Here is a 22,563-nt window from a genome sequence, read left to right as displayed (position 1 = left end):
ATAGTCGTGATGGTGCACTGTTTTTTATCAAGTCCAGTGTCGGCACATTGATGCATAAAATAAAGTTAAATATAGAATAAACACTGGCCTAATTGTAGTAGTAATAGTCTCATATTTGCTTGAATCGTTTTTCAGTTCTTCTTGGATATTAATAAAGTGTAATAAGCTGATATTTGCTTGCTATTAGCCAGGGTATCTGCTGAGGAAACCTCCCTGCAGTTGGCTTCTTGATTGCAGACATGCTACTTATAGCTAAGCAGCTGTAGTTTTGAAAGAACATTGCTTTATTAAGGTTGGTTCTTCGTTCTTTTCTCCATGATTCTTTGTGCTACTTACCAATGGAAGCATTTCCATAAAGTGGAATTTTTCCTTCTCATTATTGGGAAAAGACTGGGAGCTATCTTTCATCCAGCTAACAGCTACTTAGATAGCATCTTACTAAAATGATTGTAAGCGGTAAAATGAGTAGCTTAAGGTTTTAGTGGTATTAAAACTTTGATATACTTTTAACACCATACCTAACTTCTAGGAAACATGACAAGTTTCTAGAATCAGTCGCAAAATGAGCAGCTGCTTGTTGTTCTGTTCATCTGTGCATCCGTACTGTACGTTTGCATGTCAACACGTCATGGAAAAAAGAGATTATCCAAGGAAAAAGCAGAACTAGAATATCCTGAAGAATGTCATTACTGATGGTTAATGTTGTTGCTGCTCTGTGACAGACACAGTAGCCAGCAGATCTAAAATAAATAACACTTTGATTGATGTTGCTATGCAAATTGGAAAAGAGTGACAGCTGTGTATTCTAAGTCTTTATTTTTCCCTCAGGAATGGGTTATACACAGCTGTTCAGATGGTGGCATGTGAGAGTCACACCTTTATATTAAAGCACTGAAGAAAGCGACCTTGTCGTGCATCCTGCTGGAGCATCCTCCTGATACTTATTTCACTAACTTTTGAGTTTTATTACCAGCCAAGTGCAGTTGGCATTTTAGTTTCATCATTTCCCTATGACTTTGGCCATATTTGCCAGTCAAATGGGTGTTTTTCTGTGTAGGAGGAGCTCCCAGTTGAATCGGTATCTCTGTGGCCGTGCTTTGCATAGACAAAGTCCACCTCCAAACAGACTAAAGCCTTCTATGTCTTTCTGCAGCAGCTGTCAGATCAGATGTACTTTGTTGTGGTCTAACTTTGCACAGCGAGAATCTAAAAGAATGCATAGTGTCTGACACTTAAACTCTGACCTTTCGTTTTTGGTCAGCATCCTGTCAACCGGTGAGGATCCCAGGCAAGAAGAAGAGAAAGAAAACGAGCTAGACGCAAGCGCAGCAGACATGAGCCGGCATAAGGTTAGTAACGGAGAGGAAGTGTTTTAATGCGTGGGGGAATAGAGTTTCCTCTCTTCTCTTCAGCACCAGCCTGCTGCTGCTTCCTCTTCCTCTTTTTGACACAGTCAATCTTGTTTGGTCAACCCCTGTTTTTTGTTTTTTGTTATGTTTTATTACGATGAAAAGACTCAGTTGAGATCACAAAGTAAAAGTAGCTCTGAGCTTGACAAAGATGTTAAAATCAAGATGGTTTCCAGCTTTATTGAACCCTCTTCCCAAGTATGTGAAGTAATTATCACTATAAGTGACTTATCAGCATCAGTGTTGAAATTTTTTTTTTTGTTTGTTTTGGTCTCTAGTTTACTTTTGTTTCAGGTTTTTAAACAGCGTGTCAAATGTGTTTATGAAAGACAATAAATGAATCGTAGTCACTTTAAAGTGATAAACAGAAATATTTCCTTGACGAGCAGATAATTAACATTTTTGCTTGAAAAGCTCTATTTAATTCAAAAAGTCTGTTGTTTCTTGTCTCCTAATTAATCTTCTGAGTCGGTGTAATTTTCATAATGCAGTATACGGCTTTGCCGATTGTCTGTTTTTCATTAAAATTATAGTTGTGCATTACTACAAAATCAGAAACTGATATTTTTTTAATTACAGTTAAATATTCTTATGAACCCACCCAATATCAAATCCAGGTGGTACTTCTATGATTACATTATTGCACACAATAAAATGACAACAACTACAGGGATTCAATATATTTTGAAAGTAATTGTATTTATGATGATTTTTGGTTCTTTGGATGCTCTTTTGAAGCTGGTAGTTATATTGATGCTTGTTGGCTGCTTATGTTTTGTGGCTGCAAGCTTCATGTGGTGCTGCCACATTAGTCGCCTTGCGTAGGTGTAAGGTGAGACTCCTATGCAAATAGAAAGACTTGTTGTCTGGACTTTGCAGATGCTGATGAGGGAGTTCTGTCATTTATTTCAGGTGTGATTGAGCAGGGATGTGTCTAATTGTTGTGGGATGGGAGCTCTCGAGTTTTGAACCTGGATCCCCTGATCTAAAAGACCTTTCAGGGTGCGTAAACGCTTGCCCTGAGGATTTCCTCAAAGCTCCTCCTCTGAGCTGTAGTCTCCAGCTGAGCTTCCACCTCACAGAAAACCCCTCCTCTAAACCTTACCCACTCAGCTCCTCCAGACTAGCAGCAGCAGCAATTAGCAAACACCGGGTGGAACTGCATGTCTGCTGAGCTCAACATACCAACCACTTCTCTGTCCAACACTCCTGGTTAACCACATAATGGAAAAGCATTACTGTGATGACTTGCTGAAGGCGAAGTGTCTGAAAGAACAGGAGATTCTTAAAGAGACAGAAGACCAATTTCAAGGAGTCAACATTCCTTTTAAGTCATGATTGATGTACAGCATTTCCATAACAACTCAAGGTAACATAGTTGCTTGATTATGGTATAAAGTACATAATACCGCCTCAAAGATCACAGCACCCCCCAGTGATCCAACCCAAAAGGAATATCGAGATATTTTTATCTTTTGACATTTTACCTACCCTCAAACTTTATTTAATATATTTATAATTGGTAGAGGTGAAAATTTTTGCGCCAGAAACCAGCACAAACATTTTACATCATTTTTGTTAGATTTAATAGGGGAACCTTGGCTCCATTTGTCTAATTTTGTTCAGTCAGTAAACAACCCTGATGATCTTGTTGGTGTTCTATACCTGCTTACTCCAGGTCACGGCTGTGTCTAGATTAGATCTTAATCCAGTAGTCGACTGATAAAATTCACGATAGTCAGTTAGGTGTGAATGCAAAAAAGGAATGTTTTTCTAAGTCCAAATCAACTGAGTTGTTTTCTTGCAGGACTTACTGCGGTCAGTGCTTATGGTTTGGTCTGTTGATTTAATTAAAATAAGACTTGATTTCTGGGTTCCAATTGGTCAATCAGGCTGGAAATCATTCAGTTCTTGACACCAGCCAGATTCCTGGTACATTTTATTATGTGCTGTTTTTAATCCAAAATCTAAACGTACTGTAGGAAAACAAATCACCTATTGTACACTGTCACATAAATAAGTACTAATGAATAAAAAAGTCTTTCAACTGTTGTTCTAGTTAAACCATTATGGGTCTCTTGGCAGCTGGCAGATTTGTTGCCTTAAGTACAAAACGGTACAAAAGTTCTCCATTTGTTGTTTTTCAGTGAAACGTTAAAGCAAACCTGTTCACTCCAAGCTGCGTCATAACGGATATTATGTACACTCATTGCACAAGATGCCACTGCACTGATCTGAGCTCTCACCTCACTCCCATTGTGTGAGAGTGTTCACACTGTTTTCAGGCAGTCCGCCTCCACCACTTAGTATTATGCCTGTGTCAACTTGGTACCATTTCCAGCCCGATATACACACACTTATAAAGCTGCAGAGCTCTCTCTCTGTGCGTGCCTGACTTTCACATTATATAAGAAGTCAGCCTCATCTCTCTTCCACACTCTGTAAAGCTCAGATGGCATTACTCTGCCGTGGGACAGGTACGCTCTGTGGTTCTTCTTTTTAATATGAAATCATGTGGGATACAAGAGAGAGGGAAAGCCTTTAAAAAAAAAAAACTTGAGGTTTTCTTGTTTTTCTTTTTAGAGCCTTAGTCGTGACCCGTCAGGAGATAAATCAGCAGCTGAGGACAGGTGAGGTTTTGTTTGTTTTTTGTCGCCACTTAATTATGCTTCAGGTTTGCAGTGTTGTGGTGTTTTACCTGTGAAGTGTGTTCTTTTGCGGCACAAGTCTCTTACCTGTGCTGGTAGAGGAAGAAGAGATGGTTAAGGATGATATGCCTGATGGTCAAGCTCTTCCAACCAGCATGGCAGGTAAAAGGAGCAAACAAAACATCTACTCTGTATGAAAGCAGGATATGCAGCTGGTGTTTTGCATACACATTCTTACATATATGAGTACCTTTGACTCGCTTAATGTTCTTCCAAGCGATGAACCAGCTCACAAGCAATGGGCCAGACACCTCTGAGAGCGGCTCTCCTAAGTCAGAATCACAGATCGGACCAAACAACCAATCAGGAGGTGGAAAAGGCAGCACATCCTCTAACCTCCCCTTTTCACAGGTAAGCCATGGCATAAAATAGACTGTATAAATTGATTTATTTATTATTTTATATAGGTTTCTATGAGTTTCCCCTAGAAAACATGCTAAGCCCATTGGTAGGGCTTTGAAATTTGAAAATACAAAATTAGGAAATATGAACATATCACTAGGTAATAATGTGTTATTGGAAGACATTATTAGCAATACCTAAACACCAACTATAAAGTCTTAAAACCTATAATAAATAATAAATAAATAAACTTGGCCTAGTGGGAGGCAAGTAAAGCCTGGTGGCCCGCCAGGCTTATAGTACACTGGGGGAAACCCTGTTCTGAGGATTTTTATTTTATTATTTTAGTTTTAGGCCTGCAAAACGGGAAATTAGAGATCAGTTATCAACCTTTTATAACAAGCATCACCTCTGTAAAAACACTACAAATATAGCAAAGCAACAGGATTTTAACTCTTTTTATAAATTAATTTAATAGAAAAACGAGAAGTAGAGTTTTCATCCACTTGCACTACATTTAAATACATTGATGTGAAATTATTTGCCTCCTTGCAAATCTATTTTTCGCTCTTCTGTAACTCTGTTGTGTTTCAGATCATTTTTCACATCTCAATCTGTCCCTGTTAGCTAAAAACTGCTTGTGCAACTGTTGGTTGCAACAACTTTAATCAAATGACAATAAATCTTTTAGATTAGTGTGGAGGAATCTAGCAAATGCCTCACCCTTCTTTTTTGTAGAAATATTTTGATTCAACCGAGTTAGAGGGAATTCAACCAGGAACAGCCTGAATAAAGCATCAAAATCCAGATCTAATCCAATGGAAGATTTGGATTAGTCAAGTTTTTGAATAGCTCAAAAAAAAAATGAATGTTTTAGAGTGGACCAGTCAGAGAGGGATTTTCTAGTGCTTAGTCTGTTACATAGCATAAACTGACTTAACATTAAGGGCACAAACTCATTTCTTCAGTTCATATATTCACAAAGAACTTTGGAGTCTTGAAGTTGATGTTTTTTTGTGCATGTCAGACGGCCGTGTGTTCATTTTTACCAGGAATGGTTTTGACTTTGAACTGTACAGTGAGTTCCATTGTAGCCCAGTCCTTATTGTTGAACCATGAAATGTGACTGAATTTCAGGAAAATAAGGTCTACAGTGCTGCAGTCTGTTGTTGTGTGTTGTTTTATGGCCTTCTGGATGAATCGTTGATATGCTCTTGGAATTGTTTTGGTAGGTGAGCTACTCATGAAATGGTTTTATGTTTTATTTTTCCCCTTGAGGATATAGGCTTTACCTGTGGTTCCCTGGAGTCCTCGGTTATAGGTCTCTTAAGCCTGGGTGTAGCTTGTAAAACTGAACGCAAAAATCTAGCTTTCTGGTTAACCCATATAGGGCAAGGCTGCCTTCTTGGTTTCTGTCTGAAGCTAGGGTGCTAGAAAAGCTTATTGTTGTAGCTGAATATGCTTGATAACTCCTCATCAACCAGTTAGCTTTGTGTTTAGTAAGACTGATCTCAAGAAGCTGCTCTTTGAGTCATTAAGTGCAAAAAAATTACCATCATTAGAACATGCTCCAAAATATTACGACCTTTTTCAGCAGTCTCCTTAAACAACCTGAAATGTTGAGTGAAGATTGTTACGCGAAGATAAAATTCCTCCACCCACAACAAGACTCTACATTGGTGTATTGCAGCCTGAACATGTAAACTGGAAAAGGTTGTTGTCTTTCCAGTTTTGCATGTGTACGATCGTGTGAGCCTATCGAAGGAGAGGGAGGGAAGAACAGAGCACAGTTTGATTTTTATCTCCAATAAGGAGAGGCTCATTCTAAATAATAAAGAGTCTTGTCGATTGTTCTAAAGGAAGGAGGAAGGAGTAAAAAGGTGGGAATTGACAGTAAAGAGTTGTCTGAAATGGAGGCGCCAGAGCAGGAAATGCAAAAAAAGGAGGAAGAGACGCAATGTTTTGTACAAACTTTGCAGAATCTGGCACACATCATGGATGCTGTTGAGAAGAACCATATCCAGGATGAACCAAGTGAGATCAGCCTGGCCCCTAGGAGACAATGTAAGTCACACGCATTCATTGAAAGCTCCTGAATATAAAGTTTTTTCACACTTTAAAGTGAATTCAGTTCTTCAAGTTTTGCTTGGTCTAAAACTTCTACCGGCTTGTTTTCTAGCGGATTCATCCTTGACCTCTGACTCCAACGATGTTTTCAAAGACGACAGGAACAGGTAAGATAACAGACACTTATGACCCTTTTCTTTAAAAAACAAGTCCTGAGCTATTTAAGGAATGATTTTCTCAAACTCTTTCTATAGCTCATCTCCTACTGATAAGGAGATTGAGGTAAGCAGAACAACTAACTTTGGAATATGTGAAGAATTTGTTTGCTTTGGGCGGTTAATTTAGGAATAAGAAGCACATTTAATTTATGGCTATAGAATAAATGCTTCTAATCCGAATTGATATAATTTTCTTTAAATCTGAGTTATTTTCTTCCATTTAGATAACTTTTATGAAAATGTCTGCAGTGCAATGTGTTTTACTATTCCAGGCAGAGTTCCAGCGCCTCGCACTGGGATTCAAATGTGACATGTTCACCCTGGAGAAAAGGCTCCGATTGGAGGAGAGGTCGCGTGACCTCGCAGAAGAAAATGTTCGCAGAGAAGTGTCCAGCTGCCAAGGCTTGTTGCAGGTCCAAATTTGAACCTTTAACTTTTCACTTCTTAGAGAATAGTTACCCTGCATGTCTTCTCTTCCCCTGCTTCAGTACAATTGAGCCAAACGTTGGTTTATTTCCAGAAGCTTAAATGAATGTTGAATTAATTTAATCTTCTAAATCAGATGATCCGGGGTATTTCTGGCCCTTAAAATCATATTTTAAAAAAAAGATGAAATACTGATGATGGCTTGATGATATCTTGTGGGAATGTGGAGTTGTTACATTTATGTCCTATTTTCATTTCACCTCACTTTTCCCTCCTAGGCTCTCACTCCTTTGTGTGAAGATGACAGCCAGTCGATGGAGATCATCCAGAGGCTCCAGAAAAACTTAGATATTCTCATCCAGTCCATGACCAGAGTGTCCAGTCGCTCTGAAATGCTTGGAGCTATTCACCAGGTCAGATGAAAACACCTGCAGCAAAACTATAGTTGTTTTTTTTTTATTATTTGTTTCTTTTTCCATTTCATTTTGACAAAAACATTGACAAAAACTGCCGCTTTGTCTGGACGACAGGAGAATCGTATTGGTAAAGCGGTGGAGGTGATGATCCAGCACGTTGAGAACCTGAGGAGGACGTACACGAAAGAACATGCTGAGCTGCTCGAGCTCAGAGAGGCGCTCATGCAGAGTGAGAGATCGTTTGGCTCACAAACACAAAAAGGTTTTGGAGCCTCGCAAATAAAACTTTTCAAATTAATTTTCTTACCTTTTAACCAATTTTTAAATGTTTTATTATTTTTTATTTTTTTTAATGACAGATGATTTCCGTGGCAAGAAGCCGCCATTTAAATACACGGTTTGTTACTTGTGGACCTGAATGACTAGAATTGAGTGTGTTTCCTCTTTTTTCTGGCTTTGATGAGTTTTGTTTTGTTTTTCTTTTCAAAGCCGGAAAGATCCAGAAGAGTCAGCATGGTTCCTATTGGAACCTTTCACTTTGATATGGTAAGAATCACAAATGTCAGTAAAATGCACTTGGATTCATCTTCCTGGTAGTCAATTTCTCAAAGATGGATGAGATTCAAACAAATAAATAAAACAAAAAGTTCAGATTGTGCTGAGGAACAATGTCTGACAATGTTTCCAAAATATGTCTACTATCAAAAACCTTTCCACATTTTGTCATAGTACAACTACACACTTGAATATAGTTTTTACTCGCGTTATGTGATAAATCAACACACTAGAGGATAACTGTGAAGCAAAAGAAAAAAAATTATTTGTAAAAAAAAAAAAAGTAAGATAAAAAAAAAACATTCCAAGTAAGAAGCCAACACTGGCTTTTTGCTTACCGCTCGACCATACAGGGACGATATGTGGAATACACACATTTCAGATTTTTATTTGTTAAATCATTTGAAAACTGTCACTTTTCTCAATTTCACTTTTGGAATACATAGTTGTTTTCCACCACAGAAAATTGCACAAAAGATAAATAAATAAAAAAAAGGCAGTGCAGTTTGTTGTGTGATGAAATGCAAAAAGAAAAGAGGATGTGAATATCTTTGCAACATATTTTGACTCATGAGCGTTTTCAGAATAAGATGAGATGTGGCGTCATAATTTAGGAGGTGGTTTGAATCTGGGGAACACTGTTAACAAACTAAAACCCAACTATAAAGGTTGTCTGGTTAATTTGTGGTTAAACTACAAACGCATGCAAAACACAATCATGTCCTCATGAAGTGGTTTGGAAAATTGGACCTATTTTAACAGTTATGATGATCATTGTTCTAATTTGCTTAAGACAAAAGTTTTTTCCTGTTACAGCCCAGAATGGGTCAAGATGGCCCAGAGAGTGAAGTAGAGAGGTTGACCAGGAGATCCCCGTGGTAAGTAGTAAAAAAAATAAAAATAAAAAAAAAAATACTCTCCATTCATGAGAGAAGACACTGAGGAAAATGTCATTGCATTGATTCAAAGTGGACTTCTTCAGTTGTCCATTCCTTTTGTTATTGGTGGTTTTACTCTTCTCCACGGTGTGCTGTTACTTGGAGGGTTGTTTTTATTATGCCCCTATGTGATAACGATGGTTTCCAGGAATGTGGCAGGGAAGAGCATGACACGGCCGCCGCTAAAGCGTTTTGTTAGCTCTGCGGCCTGGGTTGACACTGAAGACCCCCCTGACATGACCAAGGGGTAAGGAGATGGACGTCACTCTGGCTGCGTCACCTCGGTGTTTCAAAGCAAACCCTCATCCATAAAGATGGCTGCTAACTTTTAGCTATGAAACATGATGAGATCAACTTCTTTTTCTTTTTTTTTCTGAGAGGATGAGGAAGCGTGTTTGCATTTTGAGTGTGCAGGCCAAATAGTTTAACAAAAAAAAAACTGAAGTTGATCAGAAACACAGAAAAAAAAACCCAGCAATGACACTAAACCACATGACAGCCATCTTTTATGCATGAAGTTCTTTGCATGAGGAAGTGTCTTTGGAAACGGGCTGTTTTAATGGTCTGTGCTGCTGCTGCAAACCCACTAAGACCTGAGCTGCTGTTTGTGCACAGAGACGGGTCTTAATTGGTTGATGACACCATCCAATACGCTGTCCAATATTTGTTTACCAAAATTACAATTTGATGTATGTAAAGGTGTGAAATTGCTTTATGGCTTAATGCTCTGGTTTTAAAACATCCACATCACCTTCTACAAATGTTAATACCCCTTGAATTTTTCTCATGTTTTGTCACTTTATCACTTCATAAACTTCACTGCATCCATTTGACGTTTGATGCAATGAGAAGTGATGCATCAAGCATGTGGAGGAAAACATTTATACAGGTTTTTATAACAACTCAAGGTAGTATAGTTACTTGATTGTGTTAATAAAAAAAAACTCAGCCAGAGTTTCAATCATTTCAATCAAACCATATGTTCCAGTGGCCCAAAGTTCTGATTTAAATCCAATTAGGCAATCTGTGTCAAGATTTGAAAATTGTTTACTGATGTTTTGCAAAAATGATCAAAATTTTTGAGACATAACGTAAAAGGCTCAGTTTGCTGTAATGTCAGTGACATGGATTTTTGCAAAGAATTGGCTGAATAATACTAATACTTTTGTAAAGTTCAAGGGGTATAAATATTTTTCAAACTGCTGTAATTTGCTTGACTTGAAATGCATTCCTATTTTTGCTAAAATGTAAATCGTCTTTATTCTTGTTTTTAAAAAAAAATGTAACTTGGTGTCCATCTTACCAGCTTTACCAGCTTTTTTTTTTCTTTTTTCTTCTTTTTTTTGGTGCTCTTCATGCATGACATCTGTCTGCTCACCAAACGTTGTGGTTTTGTAGCCTCACTGTTCTGAACACTGTTTTTTGTGAACGCATGACCATGCATGCCCACAGGCCGTCCTGCAGCAGCGCAGACTGCCAGTCGGACGACGAGCCGAAGGAGGCGGTGGTGGAGGAAAGGAGGAGGTCCAGCCTCACTGAGCTGGGCCAGAAACTCACCTCTCTCCTTCTGCCCCAGAAGACGTTAGTGAAACCAAAAGAACACCAGCAGCTTCCTGAAGCACTACTGTCTGCGAGCCAAATGTAAAAGCACAGTGAAGGAGTTGATCACTTGGCTTCAGTGAGGTTCCTGTGGTCCTCACCTGTGGTGGCCTTTGTTTAATAAATGCAAACCACCAATAGAGTAATGACTGCCAGCTCAAATAAGTTATTTTATGCACAACTGTCATGTTGACGGCAGATGCTTACTGCTTCACCAGCAGTTTGCCTGAGTCGTTACCTGAAATTGTAATAATTTGGAAAAAAAAAAAGATCTTCATAAATTTGTCTTAAAGTTAAAAGGAACTTGAGGAACCTCCTAAGTGATGAAACTTTCTTTTAATGGGATAAAGCTGGGCCAACTTCTTTACTTTCTGCAGCTTTCTGTTAACATTACACTTATACTTTTTTGAGTTGAGATGAATGTGACATGTGTTGATTTGTGACTTCTGCATGAGGCTGGAGCTCAGACTGTTTTTGTAAAGCATCTATTCCATGTTGATCCTTGCCAACCTTGTTCTGTCCCTAATATTAATTCATTCCTGTGTTTTAACAATTTCTGTGCAAGCTGTTTTTTTTTGTTTTTTTTTGGTTGAACCTAATCTACTGTGGGGTCAAGTGTCTATCCTGTGCACGCAAGCAAATAATGAGCTTTTTTTATATCTGTCTTTTCTTTTCTTCCTTACAAATAACTCAGGAGTCAGGATGAACTGTTTGTCATGCTGTAAGTGCAGAGCGTCTGTCAAGTTTATTCTCCAACCCACTTGCCAGTCAGACCACTTTAGAGCTTTGCACAGCTTTTGCATTCTGTTCATTGATATAAATGCTTGTCTGTCTTTAAAACGGCAAAACTGGTGGCTTCCAACATCAGATCTAACTTCAGATTTCATTTAATTTACCGCTTGTTGTTCATCGCACAGTTTACCATAAATGAAAGGGATGTTTCCTGAAACATCTTCTGGTGGCTTTACCTCCATCCCGATTCATTTTTGTTAAGTTGACTCACTTGCTTTACAGTTTCCCCTCTGGTTAACCATCCTTCATAGACTAGCTTCAGGTGATCATTGACTAACATTTCTTTCTTGCTCCTTCAGTCCAAGTCCTTCATCCAGCCCCACAACTACAGAGCCTGGAATTCCTCAGTCTGTTTCCCAAAACCTGACCAGTTCCAAGGCCTCGGCGGCAGCAGTGGCCAGAGGAAGCAGAGGGCTCTGGCTGTGGTTTGCTATTGTGGTGGTGTTAGCAGGTAAACACGTCAGCTTCTACTAAAAGTTATACGTCTTATTAGAGGGTTAAAATGAGCAGAAGGAGAAACAAAGTTTCTGGCCACAATATGTAGTTTGTTTTCTTTTGTTCCACTACAAGCAATCAGATATGAGTATATAGAACATCCTTTTTTTTATTATAGGGTTTTATATATCTGGATGTAATAAAAACGGTTTAATGTGCAAACGCTTCAACCTTTCAGGCAATTTTAAATTTAGTGATGCTGCTTTTTACATGACCAACTTGAATTAAACTCAGTTCTCCCAGACACCTTTAAAGATGGGAAATGTAACTTTTTATGAAAAAAATGTGGTTAAAACTTTTACTATGTCACGACAGTTTGATACGAGACAATCTGTGGGGGGGAAAAAATCAAGCTTCTTCGCCTTTTCTCTGAGCTACTGTTGCCGTCTGAAGAAATTCACAGCTCCCGGTCAGAAACGACCAATCAGAACCAGTCAGTCATGCTCATGTAGCAGCTGCTCAATGTCCTAATGGTGGAGAAATAACTTGCTGTCCCAGGAAAACTGTTTATTCTTAGTTGTGAAGGAAAGAGCTTAGTGACTGCTGTGTGTTTTGTTTGCCAAAATAAGTCACTTTGACCTACCTGAAGGAATCTTAGTGCATTTCTTCCTTTGAATCTCCCTAAACTCCAAGTTTTTACTGTGTTTTTCGTCTGTTTGCCAACCTTATACATTAATGGGCTAAAATGCCTGTCCTGAAATATAAAATGCATCTTCCCCTCCAAAGCCTTACCTCCCACTTTTGTGCTACCCACAGGCCTTCTTGCACTCCTGTTCAGTTTGGTGACGCAGCCAGCCGTCGACGCAGCGCCGGTGGGGACAGGAGACTCTTGGATGACCATCCAGCAGCTGCTGTGGCCTTACACTGGGCTCCGGCATAACGGACAGCCACCTGTGTAGACGGTGTACCGTGAGGCGGGTGGTTCTTGAGCCCCTCAACCCCTCTGCAGTACGTCTCCTCACACTAGCATGGTGACGACGGACAGTTTGCCACTCCTGAGCAGAGACTGTTGGGACGTTTACTGGTGCCTCAATTTTCCTGAATCAAGAGTTGCATTAACAGTACAGGCCAGGCCTTGAGGCTGGGAAGGATGGTCAACCGTATAGATGACTTTTTTATTATTATTATTATGTATCGGATCATGTTTGCTAATTTAGTCTGTGTTTCTGCTCGTCTCTGTTTACAGGAGAGGTTGTGCTGACCAGTGTTTTTACCACTGGGCAACCTGAAAACATGAAGGTTTTGATCAGTACTGCTGGAAACAGCTGATCATGAGATAACGCATTCAGTTAAATCATGATGTGTCAAAAAGAGCTAGCATAGCGCTGACCAATTATGTCACACTGAGGAATGATGGCACAAGTGTGTTGAAGCACATTTCATTTGCTTAGAAAACTACAAATGTTTTAATAGATTTTTTATTTAACTTTCTGGTAACAGAACATAACAGTTGACTTAGCTATATTGATATAAGCTGAAGTCTACAAACACTGGCTGTGAGTTTATTTTATTTAGTTTGAAATGTATACGATTATTAGCTTTGAGTGAAGAGAGATGGATCTTTTTACTTCAGAGCTAAACATCACCAGGTACTGATATTGTTATTGATTAAAGACGAATGTTTTTTTTCTTCTTTTTTTTTTTTAGGTTGAACACCGTTTTTTGTTGTTTTCTTTTTCTTTAAGTTTGAACACCAACTTAATTTGTTTTTACTCAATTTCTTTCTGTGGCTCCCAAAGTTTAATTGAATACACTTTTGTATGTCCCAAAGAGGATGCATGGATCTTTGCACAAATAAAGTAGCCTATTCTGCAACGACATCATCCCAGCGTAAATTTAATCCGTCCTCAAAGACACTCACACACCTGGAATATGGAATTAATGATGTACTACTTCAGTTGTTTTGGTCGATTTGAATCTCTCTTCTTTCCTCCCAGCTGAAACACCTTGCAGAAGTATTGATGCCATGCAAACTCTGCTGTCACTTGTTGCATGGCAACAAAATTCTCAACGGACTTTATCTGGATTTTACATGATTGATGCAAATTTGTGCACAAGTGTTTACAGTTGTGCTCAAATTTGCATCAATCATGCAAATTTGATATGTTTTTACAAACAAAATTCTCAAAATTCATTTAAATTCAATCTCTCAAATGTATATTTAGTAGATTTTATAGTTTGTTTGTTTGTTTTTTTTTTCAAAGTTAATCTTAACCATCTTCCCTGCTCCAACTAAAGACACATCTGCACCGCTCACCACTGCCTCAGCTGAAGCAGTGCTGTGGCAGGATGGTGTGCGGAGGTCGTTTAATGACTGTAGGAACAAAAAGTACATTTTGGTCTCATCGAACCAGAACACCATGCTTTCTTTGTCCTCTCTAGAGCTTGTGGCAAACTTCTTGGCAGTCTTCTTACAGTTTTCTCAACTCTTCCATAAAGGCCACATTTACCCAGTGCATGACTGACTGTTTTCCTGTTGACAGATTCTCTCTTTCTGAGCTGTGTTCAGGCAGCTCCTCCAGTTTTGGACCTCAAGGTTGCTCTTCTCTGAAAAATTCTCTTTGCCCTTTTTTAGCCATTTCTGGGTATTGTTGCCATATTCAGTTGATGGGTTTAAGCTGTGCTTCGTAAGATCTTATGAAGTTTTTTTTATAACTAAACCCAGCTTCAAACATCTCAACAACTTTATCCCTGACCTGTTGTTGTTGTTGTTTCACAATGATGCACTTCTTTATTTTGGTCTACTTCAGGTGGAAAAGCTTGAGGAGCATGAATACTTTTACAGGGCAGTGTCTTACCCAACAAGCCAATAATTTTCAACATGGAGCCAGCTTTTTAATGCACTTCCCTATTTGAAAAGGGATATCCCTTTTCCCTCTCATGTCGATATTAACAGCAGATAATTGTAGCACCAAAGCAGAAGTTACTAAACTGAACCAGATGTGTTGCTGGTAATAATTTGCATGAGCACAGCTTAGTGATGCAGTGTTTGTGTGCTGAAGAGCTCTGAATGTCCAATTCGACATTCCACATGGTCCATGAGAAGCAACAAGCAAATGGAAAGAGGAACATCTGGCCAAGTTTCTGTGGTGGGGTCCTGAAACATGGCTTTAAGGGGGAGGGGAGGAAATATTAGTTTAAAATTTTCTAAATCAAATGTAGCTGAATTTATTCCACAGTTCCTTCTTTCCACTCTGAGGACAAGCGAGCTGTAAACACTGAGCCACGCAATTAAATCCTGCTGCAACTTGTGGTTCTGAAAAAAAAAAGAAAAAAAAGGCGGGTGGGGTTTGACACATCTGTTGAAGATCAGCAGTTGTTTATTCCATTCAGGAAAAATATGACAGGATATGATTTATTGGTATTATAAATAAAATTCCAAACAAATTCAACCAGTGTTTGAAAATTGGCAGCAAAAAACAAAGTGAGAGTTATCTGAGCTGAGCTGATGCTCATTTTTGTTGAAAATGAACCCTTTCAGGTCTGTTCATTTTGTCTCGTCTTCAGATCAGATATTTTAACAAAACTTCTAAATATTTATTATATGCAATTTTGACTTCAGTCATCAGATTTTTTAAGCTTGTTTTGGAGATTTATTGTTTTTAATTTTCATATTTGTGGACTTTTTTTGGGAAACGATGGGTTAGCCTGGGATTTAGCTTAAATTGAATTTTGAACTATTTCTGATTTCTCCCAAATACACAATCAAGTCTAATTATGACATTTGGGCAACAACCCAAATTAAGCTAAATATTTTTAGAAAAAAACAAAATAAAGTCAAGAATTTGGGGAAAGTTTATGGTTGAGAATAAATCTAAGTTGAGGGAAGAAGTTACTGGGTGGATAATTGGATTGAGACATGCAACAAAAAAAAAATCTTTTGGAGTTAAATTTTATACCAAAATATTTTGTCTAGAAGTAGCAACGGATCAGAGTGCTACCTTCATGAAACAAGCATGTTTTTACAGATATGGTGGTTGTCGCATCTAATTCTTATTTATGGCATGTACAGAAGTTTCATCCACTTTAAAAAATAAAATAAAATAAAAAATTGGTTGTTGCGGAGTCGTTATCCTCCAGCAGATGGCGCCATTCACCTCATAATCTTTGCGCTCTCAGCCTTACTTCAGTTCGTGAATGAAAAGACTATTCATGTGTGAAAGTGGAGAACAAAAAAAATGTATTGGCTCTTAGAGGCCAATATCCAGGTACCACAGATATTTAAATTTAGATTTCTCTCTACAAATATGTCAGTTCTTTAAGATGAACCAGTGAAGTGTTTTGATGCAGGAAGGAATGGTGTACTTCACAAAATAGACGGGATTATGAGGAAATAAATATCATCTGGATTGAGATATCCATTTGATCTAAGGGCAAAGGTCAATGCAGATGCTCTTCCCAAATTGGGGTCGTTATAAAACTCACCTGTACTCCTGCTGTTAGCAAGCTGGTTGTTCTTTTGCGTTCATCAATGAATTAGGTAAAATCTATAAAGGGAGCAAGGATGTTCTGGGTTTCTCAAACCTTTATGGAATACTCAGTCATTGTACAATCATCAAATTACATAACATTTAGAGTGGAAATGTCTTGAATCACAAAAACATAACCGGCAGACGGTTTCATTGGGGTAAAGAAAGAAAAACTGCCCTGTCATCAAATTACTGCAGGAAGCAACAGGTGACATGATCATTCTAGACAGATCACCAAAACCTAGAAATAAGCAAGGAAGTTTATGTGTAACCTGCCCAGTTCCTTGGCAGGTCTTTCTTCCCCCCTCTCCTGCCCCTTCTCCCCCAGTGTGTCTGCTCACAATTAACATGAAACTGTTCATTCAGACAATCTCCTAATGTCACCAGAAGTTCTTGTGTACAGAACCTACTCTGAATGGCACTAGAATGAAACAAGCTGTCCAGCAGAGTATTTTTGTATGTTATCAAAGCATTCCTGACAGGTACACGAAGTAAGCATGCTGAGGAATGGGTATGATTTCTCTCAAACACGCACTACTTTGGCAATGACTATCTATGGTGTAAGATTTTGGCCAGTCTGTGAAACAATGCTTGAATTGTGTACATTTTGTACAAACGGCAGGTATAAGCGCTCTTGATTGTACAAAAGAACCCGGAAACCAAAGCTTTCAGAAAATATAATTACAGTTACTACCAATCCTATATATTCTGTCATTCTTTACTGCCATTCTTTTTGATGAGACTAGACAAAAATAATTAAACGCTCCAAATTGTTGACCAAAGATTGGTTTCTTTTCATCAAGAAAGTCCACTTTTTGCAAGGTCCAGCTCAAAATCGCTAAAAGCGGGATTAGCATTGCCGAATGTCATCTCTCTGTCCTTCTTCAGGTCCAGATGTCCACTTCGACGCTTGATCTAAACAGGACACAAAAGTTCAGTATTTCATAAGAGCTTGGGTGTAATTTTTCTCGGTGCAGCAGAACTCACTCTCCCTGTAAACGTTTTGATGAAATGGTAAATGGTTGTGTCTTCCTTCTTTAAGATAAGGCTCGGCTCCACTTTGAGGTTGTAACCTCCTTGAACACACAAAAACAGACAAAAATGAGCATCACAAAGTCTTGGTAAGAGACAAAAGTTAGCTTAAGAGAAATATCAATTTGCCTGTCAAGATGCTGACGACCAGTCCTACGGTGATCGCTGTTATGGTTCCCAATGGACTGAAGTACAGATAGGACAGAGAGTACAGGTCGGTCAGCACCCACCTGGTGAGAGAAGTAAGTGTTATGAATGTAAGTTGAGCCAAACTGGAGAGTCAGAGACCAACATTTTCAAACACCTACTTGTCACCATGGTGTACTGGAGCCACTGATGTGAAGTTCTGAATTGGTAAAGTGCTGGAGGTCCAATTCGAGCCATGGGCCGTAGTGAAATTGCATCCCTCAGTGGATAGAGGTAGAGGTTGACTCAAGGCATTGGACGGAGGGTATATCTGAGCTCCAATACCCACCCAAAGAGATAACGCCATGCCTGAGAAAAGGCCTGATAAAGCTCCCTGGAAGACAGAACAATAGGGCAGCCTTTCAGAAACCAATGACGTACAGAAACCACAAGAAATCTAAGATTACATAATATTAAAAAAATGACTTCAGACCAATGGTTTACTAGAACTGTAATACCAAAAGGCTCCATCTACATGAAAGCAGACCTACTTTAGAGTTGGCCAGTGGACATAGAATCCCCAGCGTGAACAGGCCAAGCAAAGGGCCACCAATGATCCCAAAAATACTGATGGCTGCCTGTTTAAAATATATCAAGCAAACTGTTCTTATTATAAACCACAAACCATCGGACACATGTCTTGGCATAATTAAACCAATGAAAACTGCTTGGGCAGATTGCTACCTGCAAGATTCCTCCCATAAAAGAGGCCAGTCCAGCCATTCCAATGCATAAAATCCCATAGAAAAAACCTGCAGACAACAATGGGAAAACCTTTCATGTTGGCGATCAAAGTTTTCAACTCCCAACTTGTTTTATTAGTACCAATTATCCACTTACTCATTCCCTTTGATATCCAGGTCAGGCGCTTTTCCGAAAAGTTGGTGTATGGTCTTATGATGTCCTCAACTGTCACTGCGGCAAGTGCATTGATGCTGGAAGACACAGTGCTGAGGAACCAAACACATAACATATAAGACAAACTCCAAGAAAGAGGCTGTAGTGAACACAAGAAAAGAAATCTGTGTATATCTGAGCTTTCAAAGATAGCTATGAACCTCAGAGATCCGCTGTAAGTTGCCGCAACAAACAGTCCAGGAAGGCCAGGATAACCGCCCAAGATGTCCATCACCAGATATGGCATCAGCTAGGGTGTCATCAAAAGATCCATCGTCATTGGAGACTTCACACACATACTCAAAGAAATCGGTTCACGCAATGATGGACCCGCACCTGATCAGGAGCAGAAATAAGTCCGGTGGTCCAGGGGTCACAACTTTTATAGACTGAGAACAGACACATTCCTGCGAACACTGAGCTCAGTAAAATGGACCAAAGCCCCAACAAGTTGATGAACAAGGAACTAGAACAAAGAGAAACATCAGATGAAAAGCTCTAACGACCCGCTCCAATGAACTTGTGCCTTTGGAGAGCAGAACTTACAGTCTGGCTTGAGTCATGCTCTTGCAGGCGATGTATCTTTGAACCTGTGCCTGGTTGATCCCATAGATACTGAGCCAAATGAATGCCCCTCCGATAGACAGAGTCCAAAACGTGTGTCTCCTCAGCGGGTTTGGATCAAAGCTGATGACAAAAGTAGGGAGGAGATTACTTCGGATGTTCCTGAAATTTAGTTTGTTGATTGTTATGAACTTTTCATTAACTGTGTTATCTAATCTCTCGGGTGTTGAATCAGGACAAATAATTTGTGAATATGTCAGTTGATATTTTTATTCAGGTTTCATAAGTACAAACGTTTATCAAAAATCATTGATTTTTTTTAGGATCTGAATACGTCAGAGTGTGAGTGGGTCCTTAGGTTTTCTGGCGCAGGATCTCAGGACTCTGCTGCTGATATGCGGCTAAGTGAATGAAAAGGTGCCTAGAGTCGGTAAACACCCTTTCTGCAATCAGGTCAGTGAATGATCCTCATGTAAAACCAGAAAACCTCAACTACACACCTAGTCAGCCGATATTTTTAAACTCTGTGGTTTATTTCCACAATGTCAGCAAAACTCACACTACAGGTGAGCAAAGATTTCTTCTTTGCTGAAGTAATCCAGCAAAGACGCCAAAGTCTTGAAGTTTATACACAGACCCAGTCGAGGTATATTAACTAGTGCCCAGTGCATTAAGTTGGTGCACTGGCCACCAATGTAATTTGAACCCGGCAGTCTGCCATACTCACTCCAAAAGATTTAGTCTTCCTCCCTGCTGTGAGTCAGATATGATGTTGATGACTCCGCCTTGTAAGACTACAGACCGGATGATGACGGTGAGGAAGCCCGCAAACATGACGGCAAGCTAAAGGGAGAAAATGACCTGTTATACATTGCCTCGCAAATACATTTAGGCCCTTTTTGTTGCATTACTTTGGGTGTATTTATTACGATTATACTTGATCGGCAATCACAAAGTAGCACAAAATTCTGCTGTTCATTAATCCGACCTTATGGAAAAGCATCAAGACAAAAGAAACTGGAAGTTTCAGTCTTTGTCCAAGAGTTGTGGTACAAGCAAAACCAGCAAACATTATGACACGTTGTTCTATAGTCAAATTACTTCTTTATGTGTCTTATATTATTTTAGCGGGTGTTAAAACAAAAATGTTTTCCTTTAAAAATTCCTACCTGAATTACGTCAGTCCACACCACTGCCTTTAAGCCACCCTGCACCAATGGAAAGCACAAGCAAATTTGTAAATTAGTGTGGATGAAGACGCATTAGGTCTAATGTAGATAGAAAAAAAGGAGGAGTGAATTTCAGCCAAAAAAAGAAAAATCGGGAAAAAAAATTCAGAAAAAACAAGAACAATTCTGACTCTGAAAAGTTGAGAGAAAAACTTGGAAATTTCAAGAAAAAACGTGGAAATTTCTGAGTGTTCAAAGTTGAAAATTCTCAAAAAGAAGTCAGTCTCACATTTTCGACTTTTGAAACACAGAACTTTCTCGAAAATGAGTCTTTCTAGCACATTTTCCATTTTTTTTACATTAACTTGCATTTTTCAATACGCACCATTGTACAGTAAAAAGTACAGACCACTCCCGTTGAAATTACGGCGCCCCACAGATCTAGACCAGTCACTGCAGTGGGAGAGAGAGAGAGAGAGAGAGGCCATGAAACCGCGGTCAGTCATCTGGACAAGGCCAAGAAGGGCTAAGAACGACTCATGAATCTAACCGCATACCTTGGTTCAAAGCGAGAGCCGGAGCGTAGATGACAATTCCGGTATAAAGAATCTGTAACAACAGCACAAAAAAAAAAAAAGTCCCCCAGCAGCAGGAGACAGGTTTGTGCTTTTACCCAGAGTGAGCTGTAATTACGTGCTCACTGGCCCGACACTCACTGTCTGAACAATGAAGAGCATGGTTCCCATCAGACGGGTCGCTCTGTTGAAACGCAGCTCCAGGTACTAGATGGAAACAGACCCAAAAGAAAGAAAATATGACTTCAACATCCCAGCATTCACCCTTCCAGGGTTTGCAATTGTTTTAGTTCATCCAAAGTACCCCCACCCCCCAACCCCCTATGTCATGACCTTGACAAATAATGAGATTTGGATAAATATAAAACAGGCTTTAATGGCGAAAATGATTTTTTGTTGTTGTTATTCTGACTGGGAACTTGAAAAATCAGACTTTAAAATGCATCTTTAGATCAAAACCTAAAATAATCGTCTGCAAAATGCAGTTTGAGACAAACAAAACTATTATTCTACTTCTGAAAAACAGTGCTTGTATTATGACCGTCTTAAACTTAGACAGACTTTAAAAAAAAGAAGCTAAATTTGTGAACAATCGAAACTTAGAGAAACTTTTACAACTATATTCTTCATTTATGATACACCCACTCTCCTAATAAGTCACATGGTGCCCCTAGTTAAATGGGGTTTTTTTATTCATTTGGAAGACAAAATGTCATAAAAACAGCTTAAATCTTTCCGATAATTTGATTAAACTCTATATTATGTTCTGAAAACATATAAAAACACAATTTCCATTTGGTTCTGAACCTTGTTCTAGTAAGCTAACATTTATAAGATGTGTTTTTTCTTAATCACAAAACAACTTTCCCTTACAGTAGACTCTAAGTTGAATAAGAAATACCGTGACAAACATTTTTTGATAATTCAAGCCCTTTAAACGTGTCACTTAAGCACGCCAAGAACACGAGCGAGCTACACGGGTTACAAAAAATGACAAAACACCACAAGTTTAAACCACTCTGACCTCATACGTGCTCGTGATGCTCAGCTTGTAGAAGACCGGCAGGAAGACCTCGGAGGTTATGAGCATTGTGAATACGTAGGAGACGGCGTAAAACGCGATGCTGGCTCCGTAGCGGTACACCTGCGCACGAATTGGAACCTGTTAGGACGGCGAAGGACGAAGCTTGTGTCTGAACACGTCCGTCCCACCTTGTCTCACCTCGGCTGGGTTTCCCAGCACCGTGATGGCCGACATGAAGCTGGCAGACAGGGACATGGAGACGGGCAGGGCGGTCAACCTGCGGCCCCCCGTCAGGAAGTCCCCGGCGCTGCGCTGTTTCCTGTCGGTCCAGGCGAAGTAGACCCCGACGGCGGCGGACACCAGCAGCATGACCGCAAAAACCACATAGTCTGCTACAGCAAAGGAGCTGGTTACAGAGCTCCCTGACATTCTTTTTTTCGTTCTTTTCTCTATATTTTTTTCTTTTTCTTCTTTTTTTTTGTAAACAATCTACTTAGAAAGCAACTCAAATCCTCCCCTGTGTGTGTGTGTGTGTGTTTTAAAAATATATATATATTATTATTGAGAAACAGGCAGTCCTCTGTGGATAAATGGAAGTCCTGGCACATCACCTGCTCACTCAACACTGAGCTGAGAGCAGGACCACAGACCGAAACTTTTTATGTGAGCGTGTGTGTGAGCA

General features: G+C 39.3%; 2 protein-coding genes across 10 annotated transcripts in view; one reads left to right on the top strand and one right to left on the bottom strand.

Annotated features, from left to right (window-relative positions):
- The window catches only part of lrmp (lymphoid-restricted membrane protein), a 31,139-nt gene extending 17,354 nt beyond the window's left edge, over window positions 1-13,785 (top strand). For 2 of the 9 annotated variants that reach the window (XM_016663408.1, XM_016663400.1), the window contains exons 23-40: window positions 1,262-1,349; window positions 3,993-4,039; window positions 4,131-4,219; window positions 4,335-4,468; window positions 6,439-6,523; window positions 6,639-6,693; window positions 6,781-6,808; window positions 7,017-7,157; window positions 7,449-7,583; window positions 7,701-7,848; window positions 7,946-7,983; window positions 8,076-8,132; window positions 8,958-9,019; window positions 9,228-9,326; window positions 10,532-10,720; window positions 11,373-11,399; window positions 11,770-11,921; window positions 12,722-13,785. In XM_016663408.1, coding sequence (XP_016518894.1) covers window positions 1,262-1,349; window positions 3,993-4,039; window positions 4,131-4,219; window positions 4,335-4,468; window positions 6,439-6,523; window positions 6,639-6,693; window positions 6,781-6,808; window positions 7,017-7,157; window positions 7,449-7,583; window positions 7,701-7,848; window positions 7,946-7,983; window positions 8,076-8,132; window positions 8,958-9,019; window positions 9,228-9,326; window positions 10,532-10,720; window positions 11,373-11,399; window positions 11,770-11,921; window positions 12,722-12,864 — 1,717 coding nt within the window. In that variant the 3' untranslated portion in view covers window positions 12,865-13,785. Of the gene's footprint in view, window positions 1-1,261; window positions 1,350-3,992; window positions 4,040-4,127; window positions 4,220-4,334; window positions 4,469-6,438; window positions 6,524-6,638; window positions 6,694-6,780; window positions 6,809-7,016; window positions 7,158-7,448; window positions 7,584-7,700; window positions 7,849-7,945; window positions 7,984-8,075; window positions 8,133-8,957; window positions 9,020-9,227; window positions 9,540-10,531; window positions 10,721-11,372; window positions 11,400-11,769; window positions 11,922-12,721 lie in introns of those variants that run through there. The other 7 variants (XM_007577446.2, XM_016663414.1, XM_016663393.1 and 4 more) reach the window with 6 other exon arrangements.
- Window positions 13,786-16,475: 2,690 nt separating this feature from the next.
- On the bottom strand, window positions 16,476-22,544 carry slc5a8 (solute carrier family 5 member 8). Its single transcript, XM_007577436.2, has 17 exons — window positions 22,080-22,544; window positions 21,882-22,001; window positions 20,999-21,064; window positions 20,840-20,891; window positions 20,668-20,735; window positions 20,283-20,321; window positions 19,841-19,956; window positions 19,096-19,236; window positions 18,886-19,015; window positions 18,711-18,799; window positions 18,493-18,602; window positions 18,337-18,404; window positions 18,144-18,230; window positions 17,775-17,986; window positions 17,596-17,696; window positions 17,422-17,510; window positions 16,476-17,349 (listed from the first exon to the last, which is right to left on the bottom strand). Exons 1-17 carry the CDS (start codon window positions 22,308-22,310, stop codon window positions 17,233-17,235), a joined length of 1,836 nt encoding a protein of 611 aa, XP_007577498.1. The 5' UTR covers window positions 22,311-22,544; the 3' UTR covers window positions 16,476-17,232.
- Window positions 22,545-22,563: the final 19 nt, after the last annotated feature.

This window comes from Poecilia formosa, unplaced genomic scaffold, assembly GCF_000485575.1.
Source record: "Poecilia formosa unplaced genomic scaffold, Poecilia_formosa-5.1.2 Scaffold9, whole genome shotgun sequence".
In the NCBI taxonomy this organism is placed as follows: domain Eukaryota; kingdom Metazoa; phylum Chordata; class Actinopteri; order Cyprinodontiformes; family Poeciliidae; genus Poecilia; species Poecilia formosa.
Note: the sequence above shows the minus strand (reverse complement) of the source record. Positions and strands in the feature narration are given on the sequence as shown.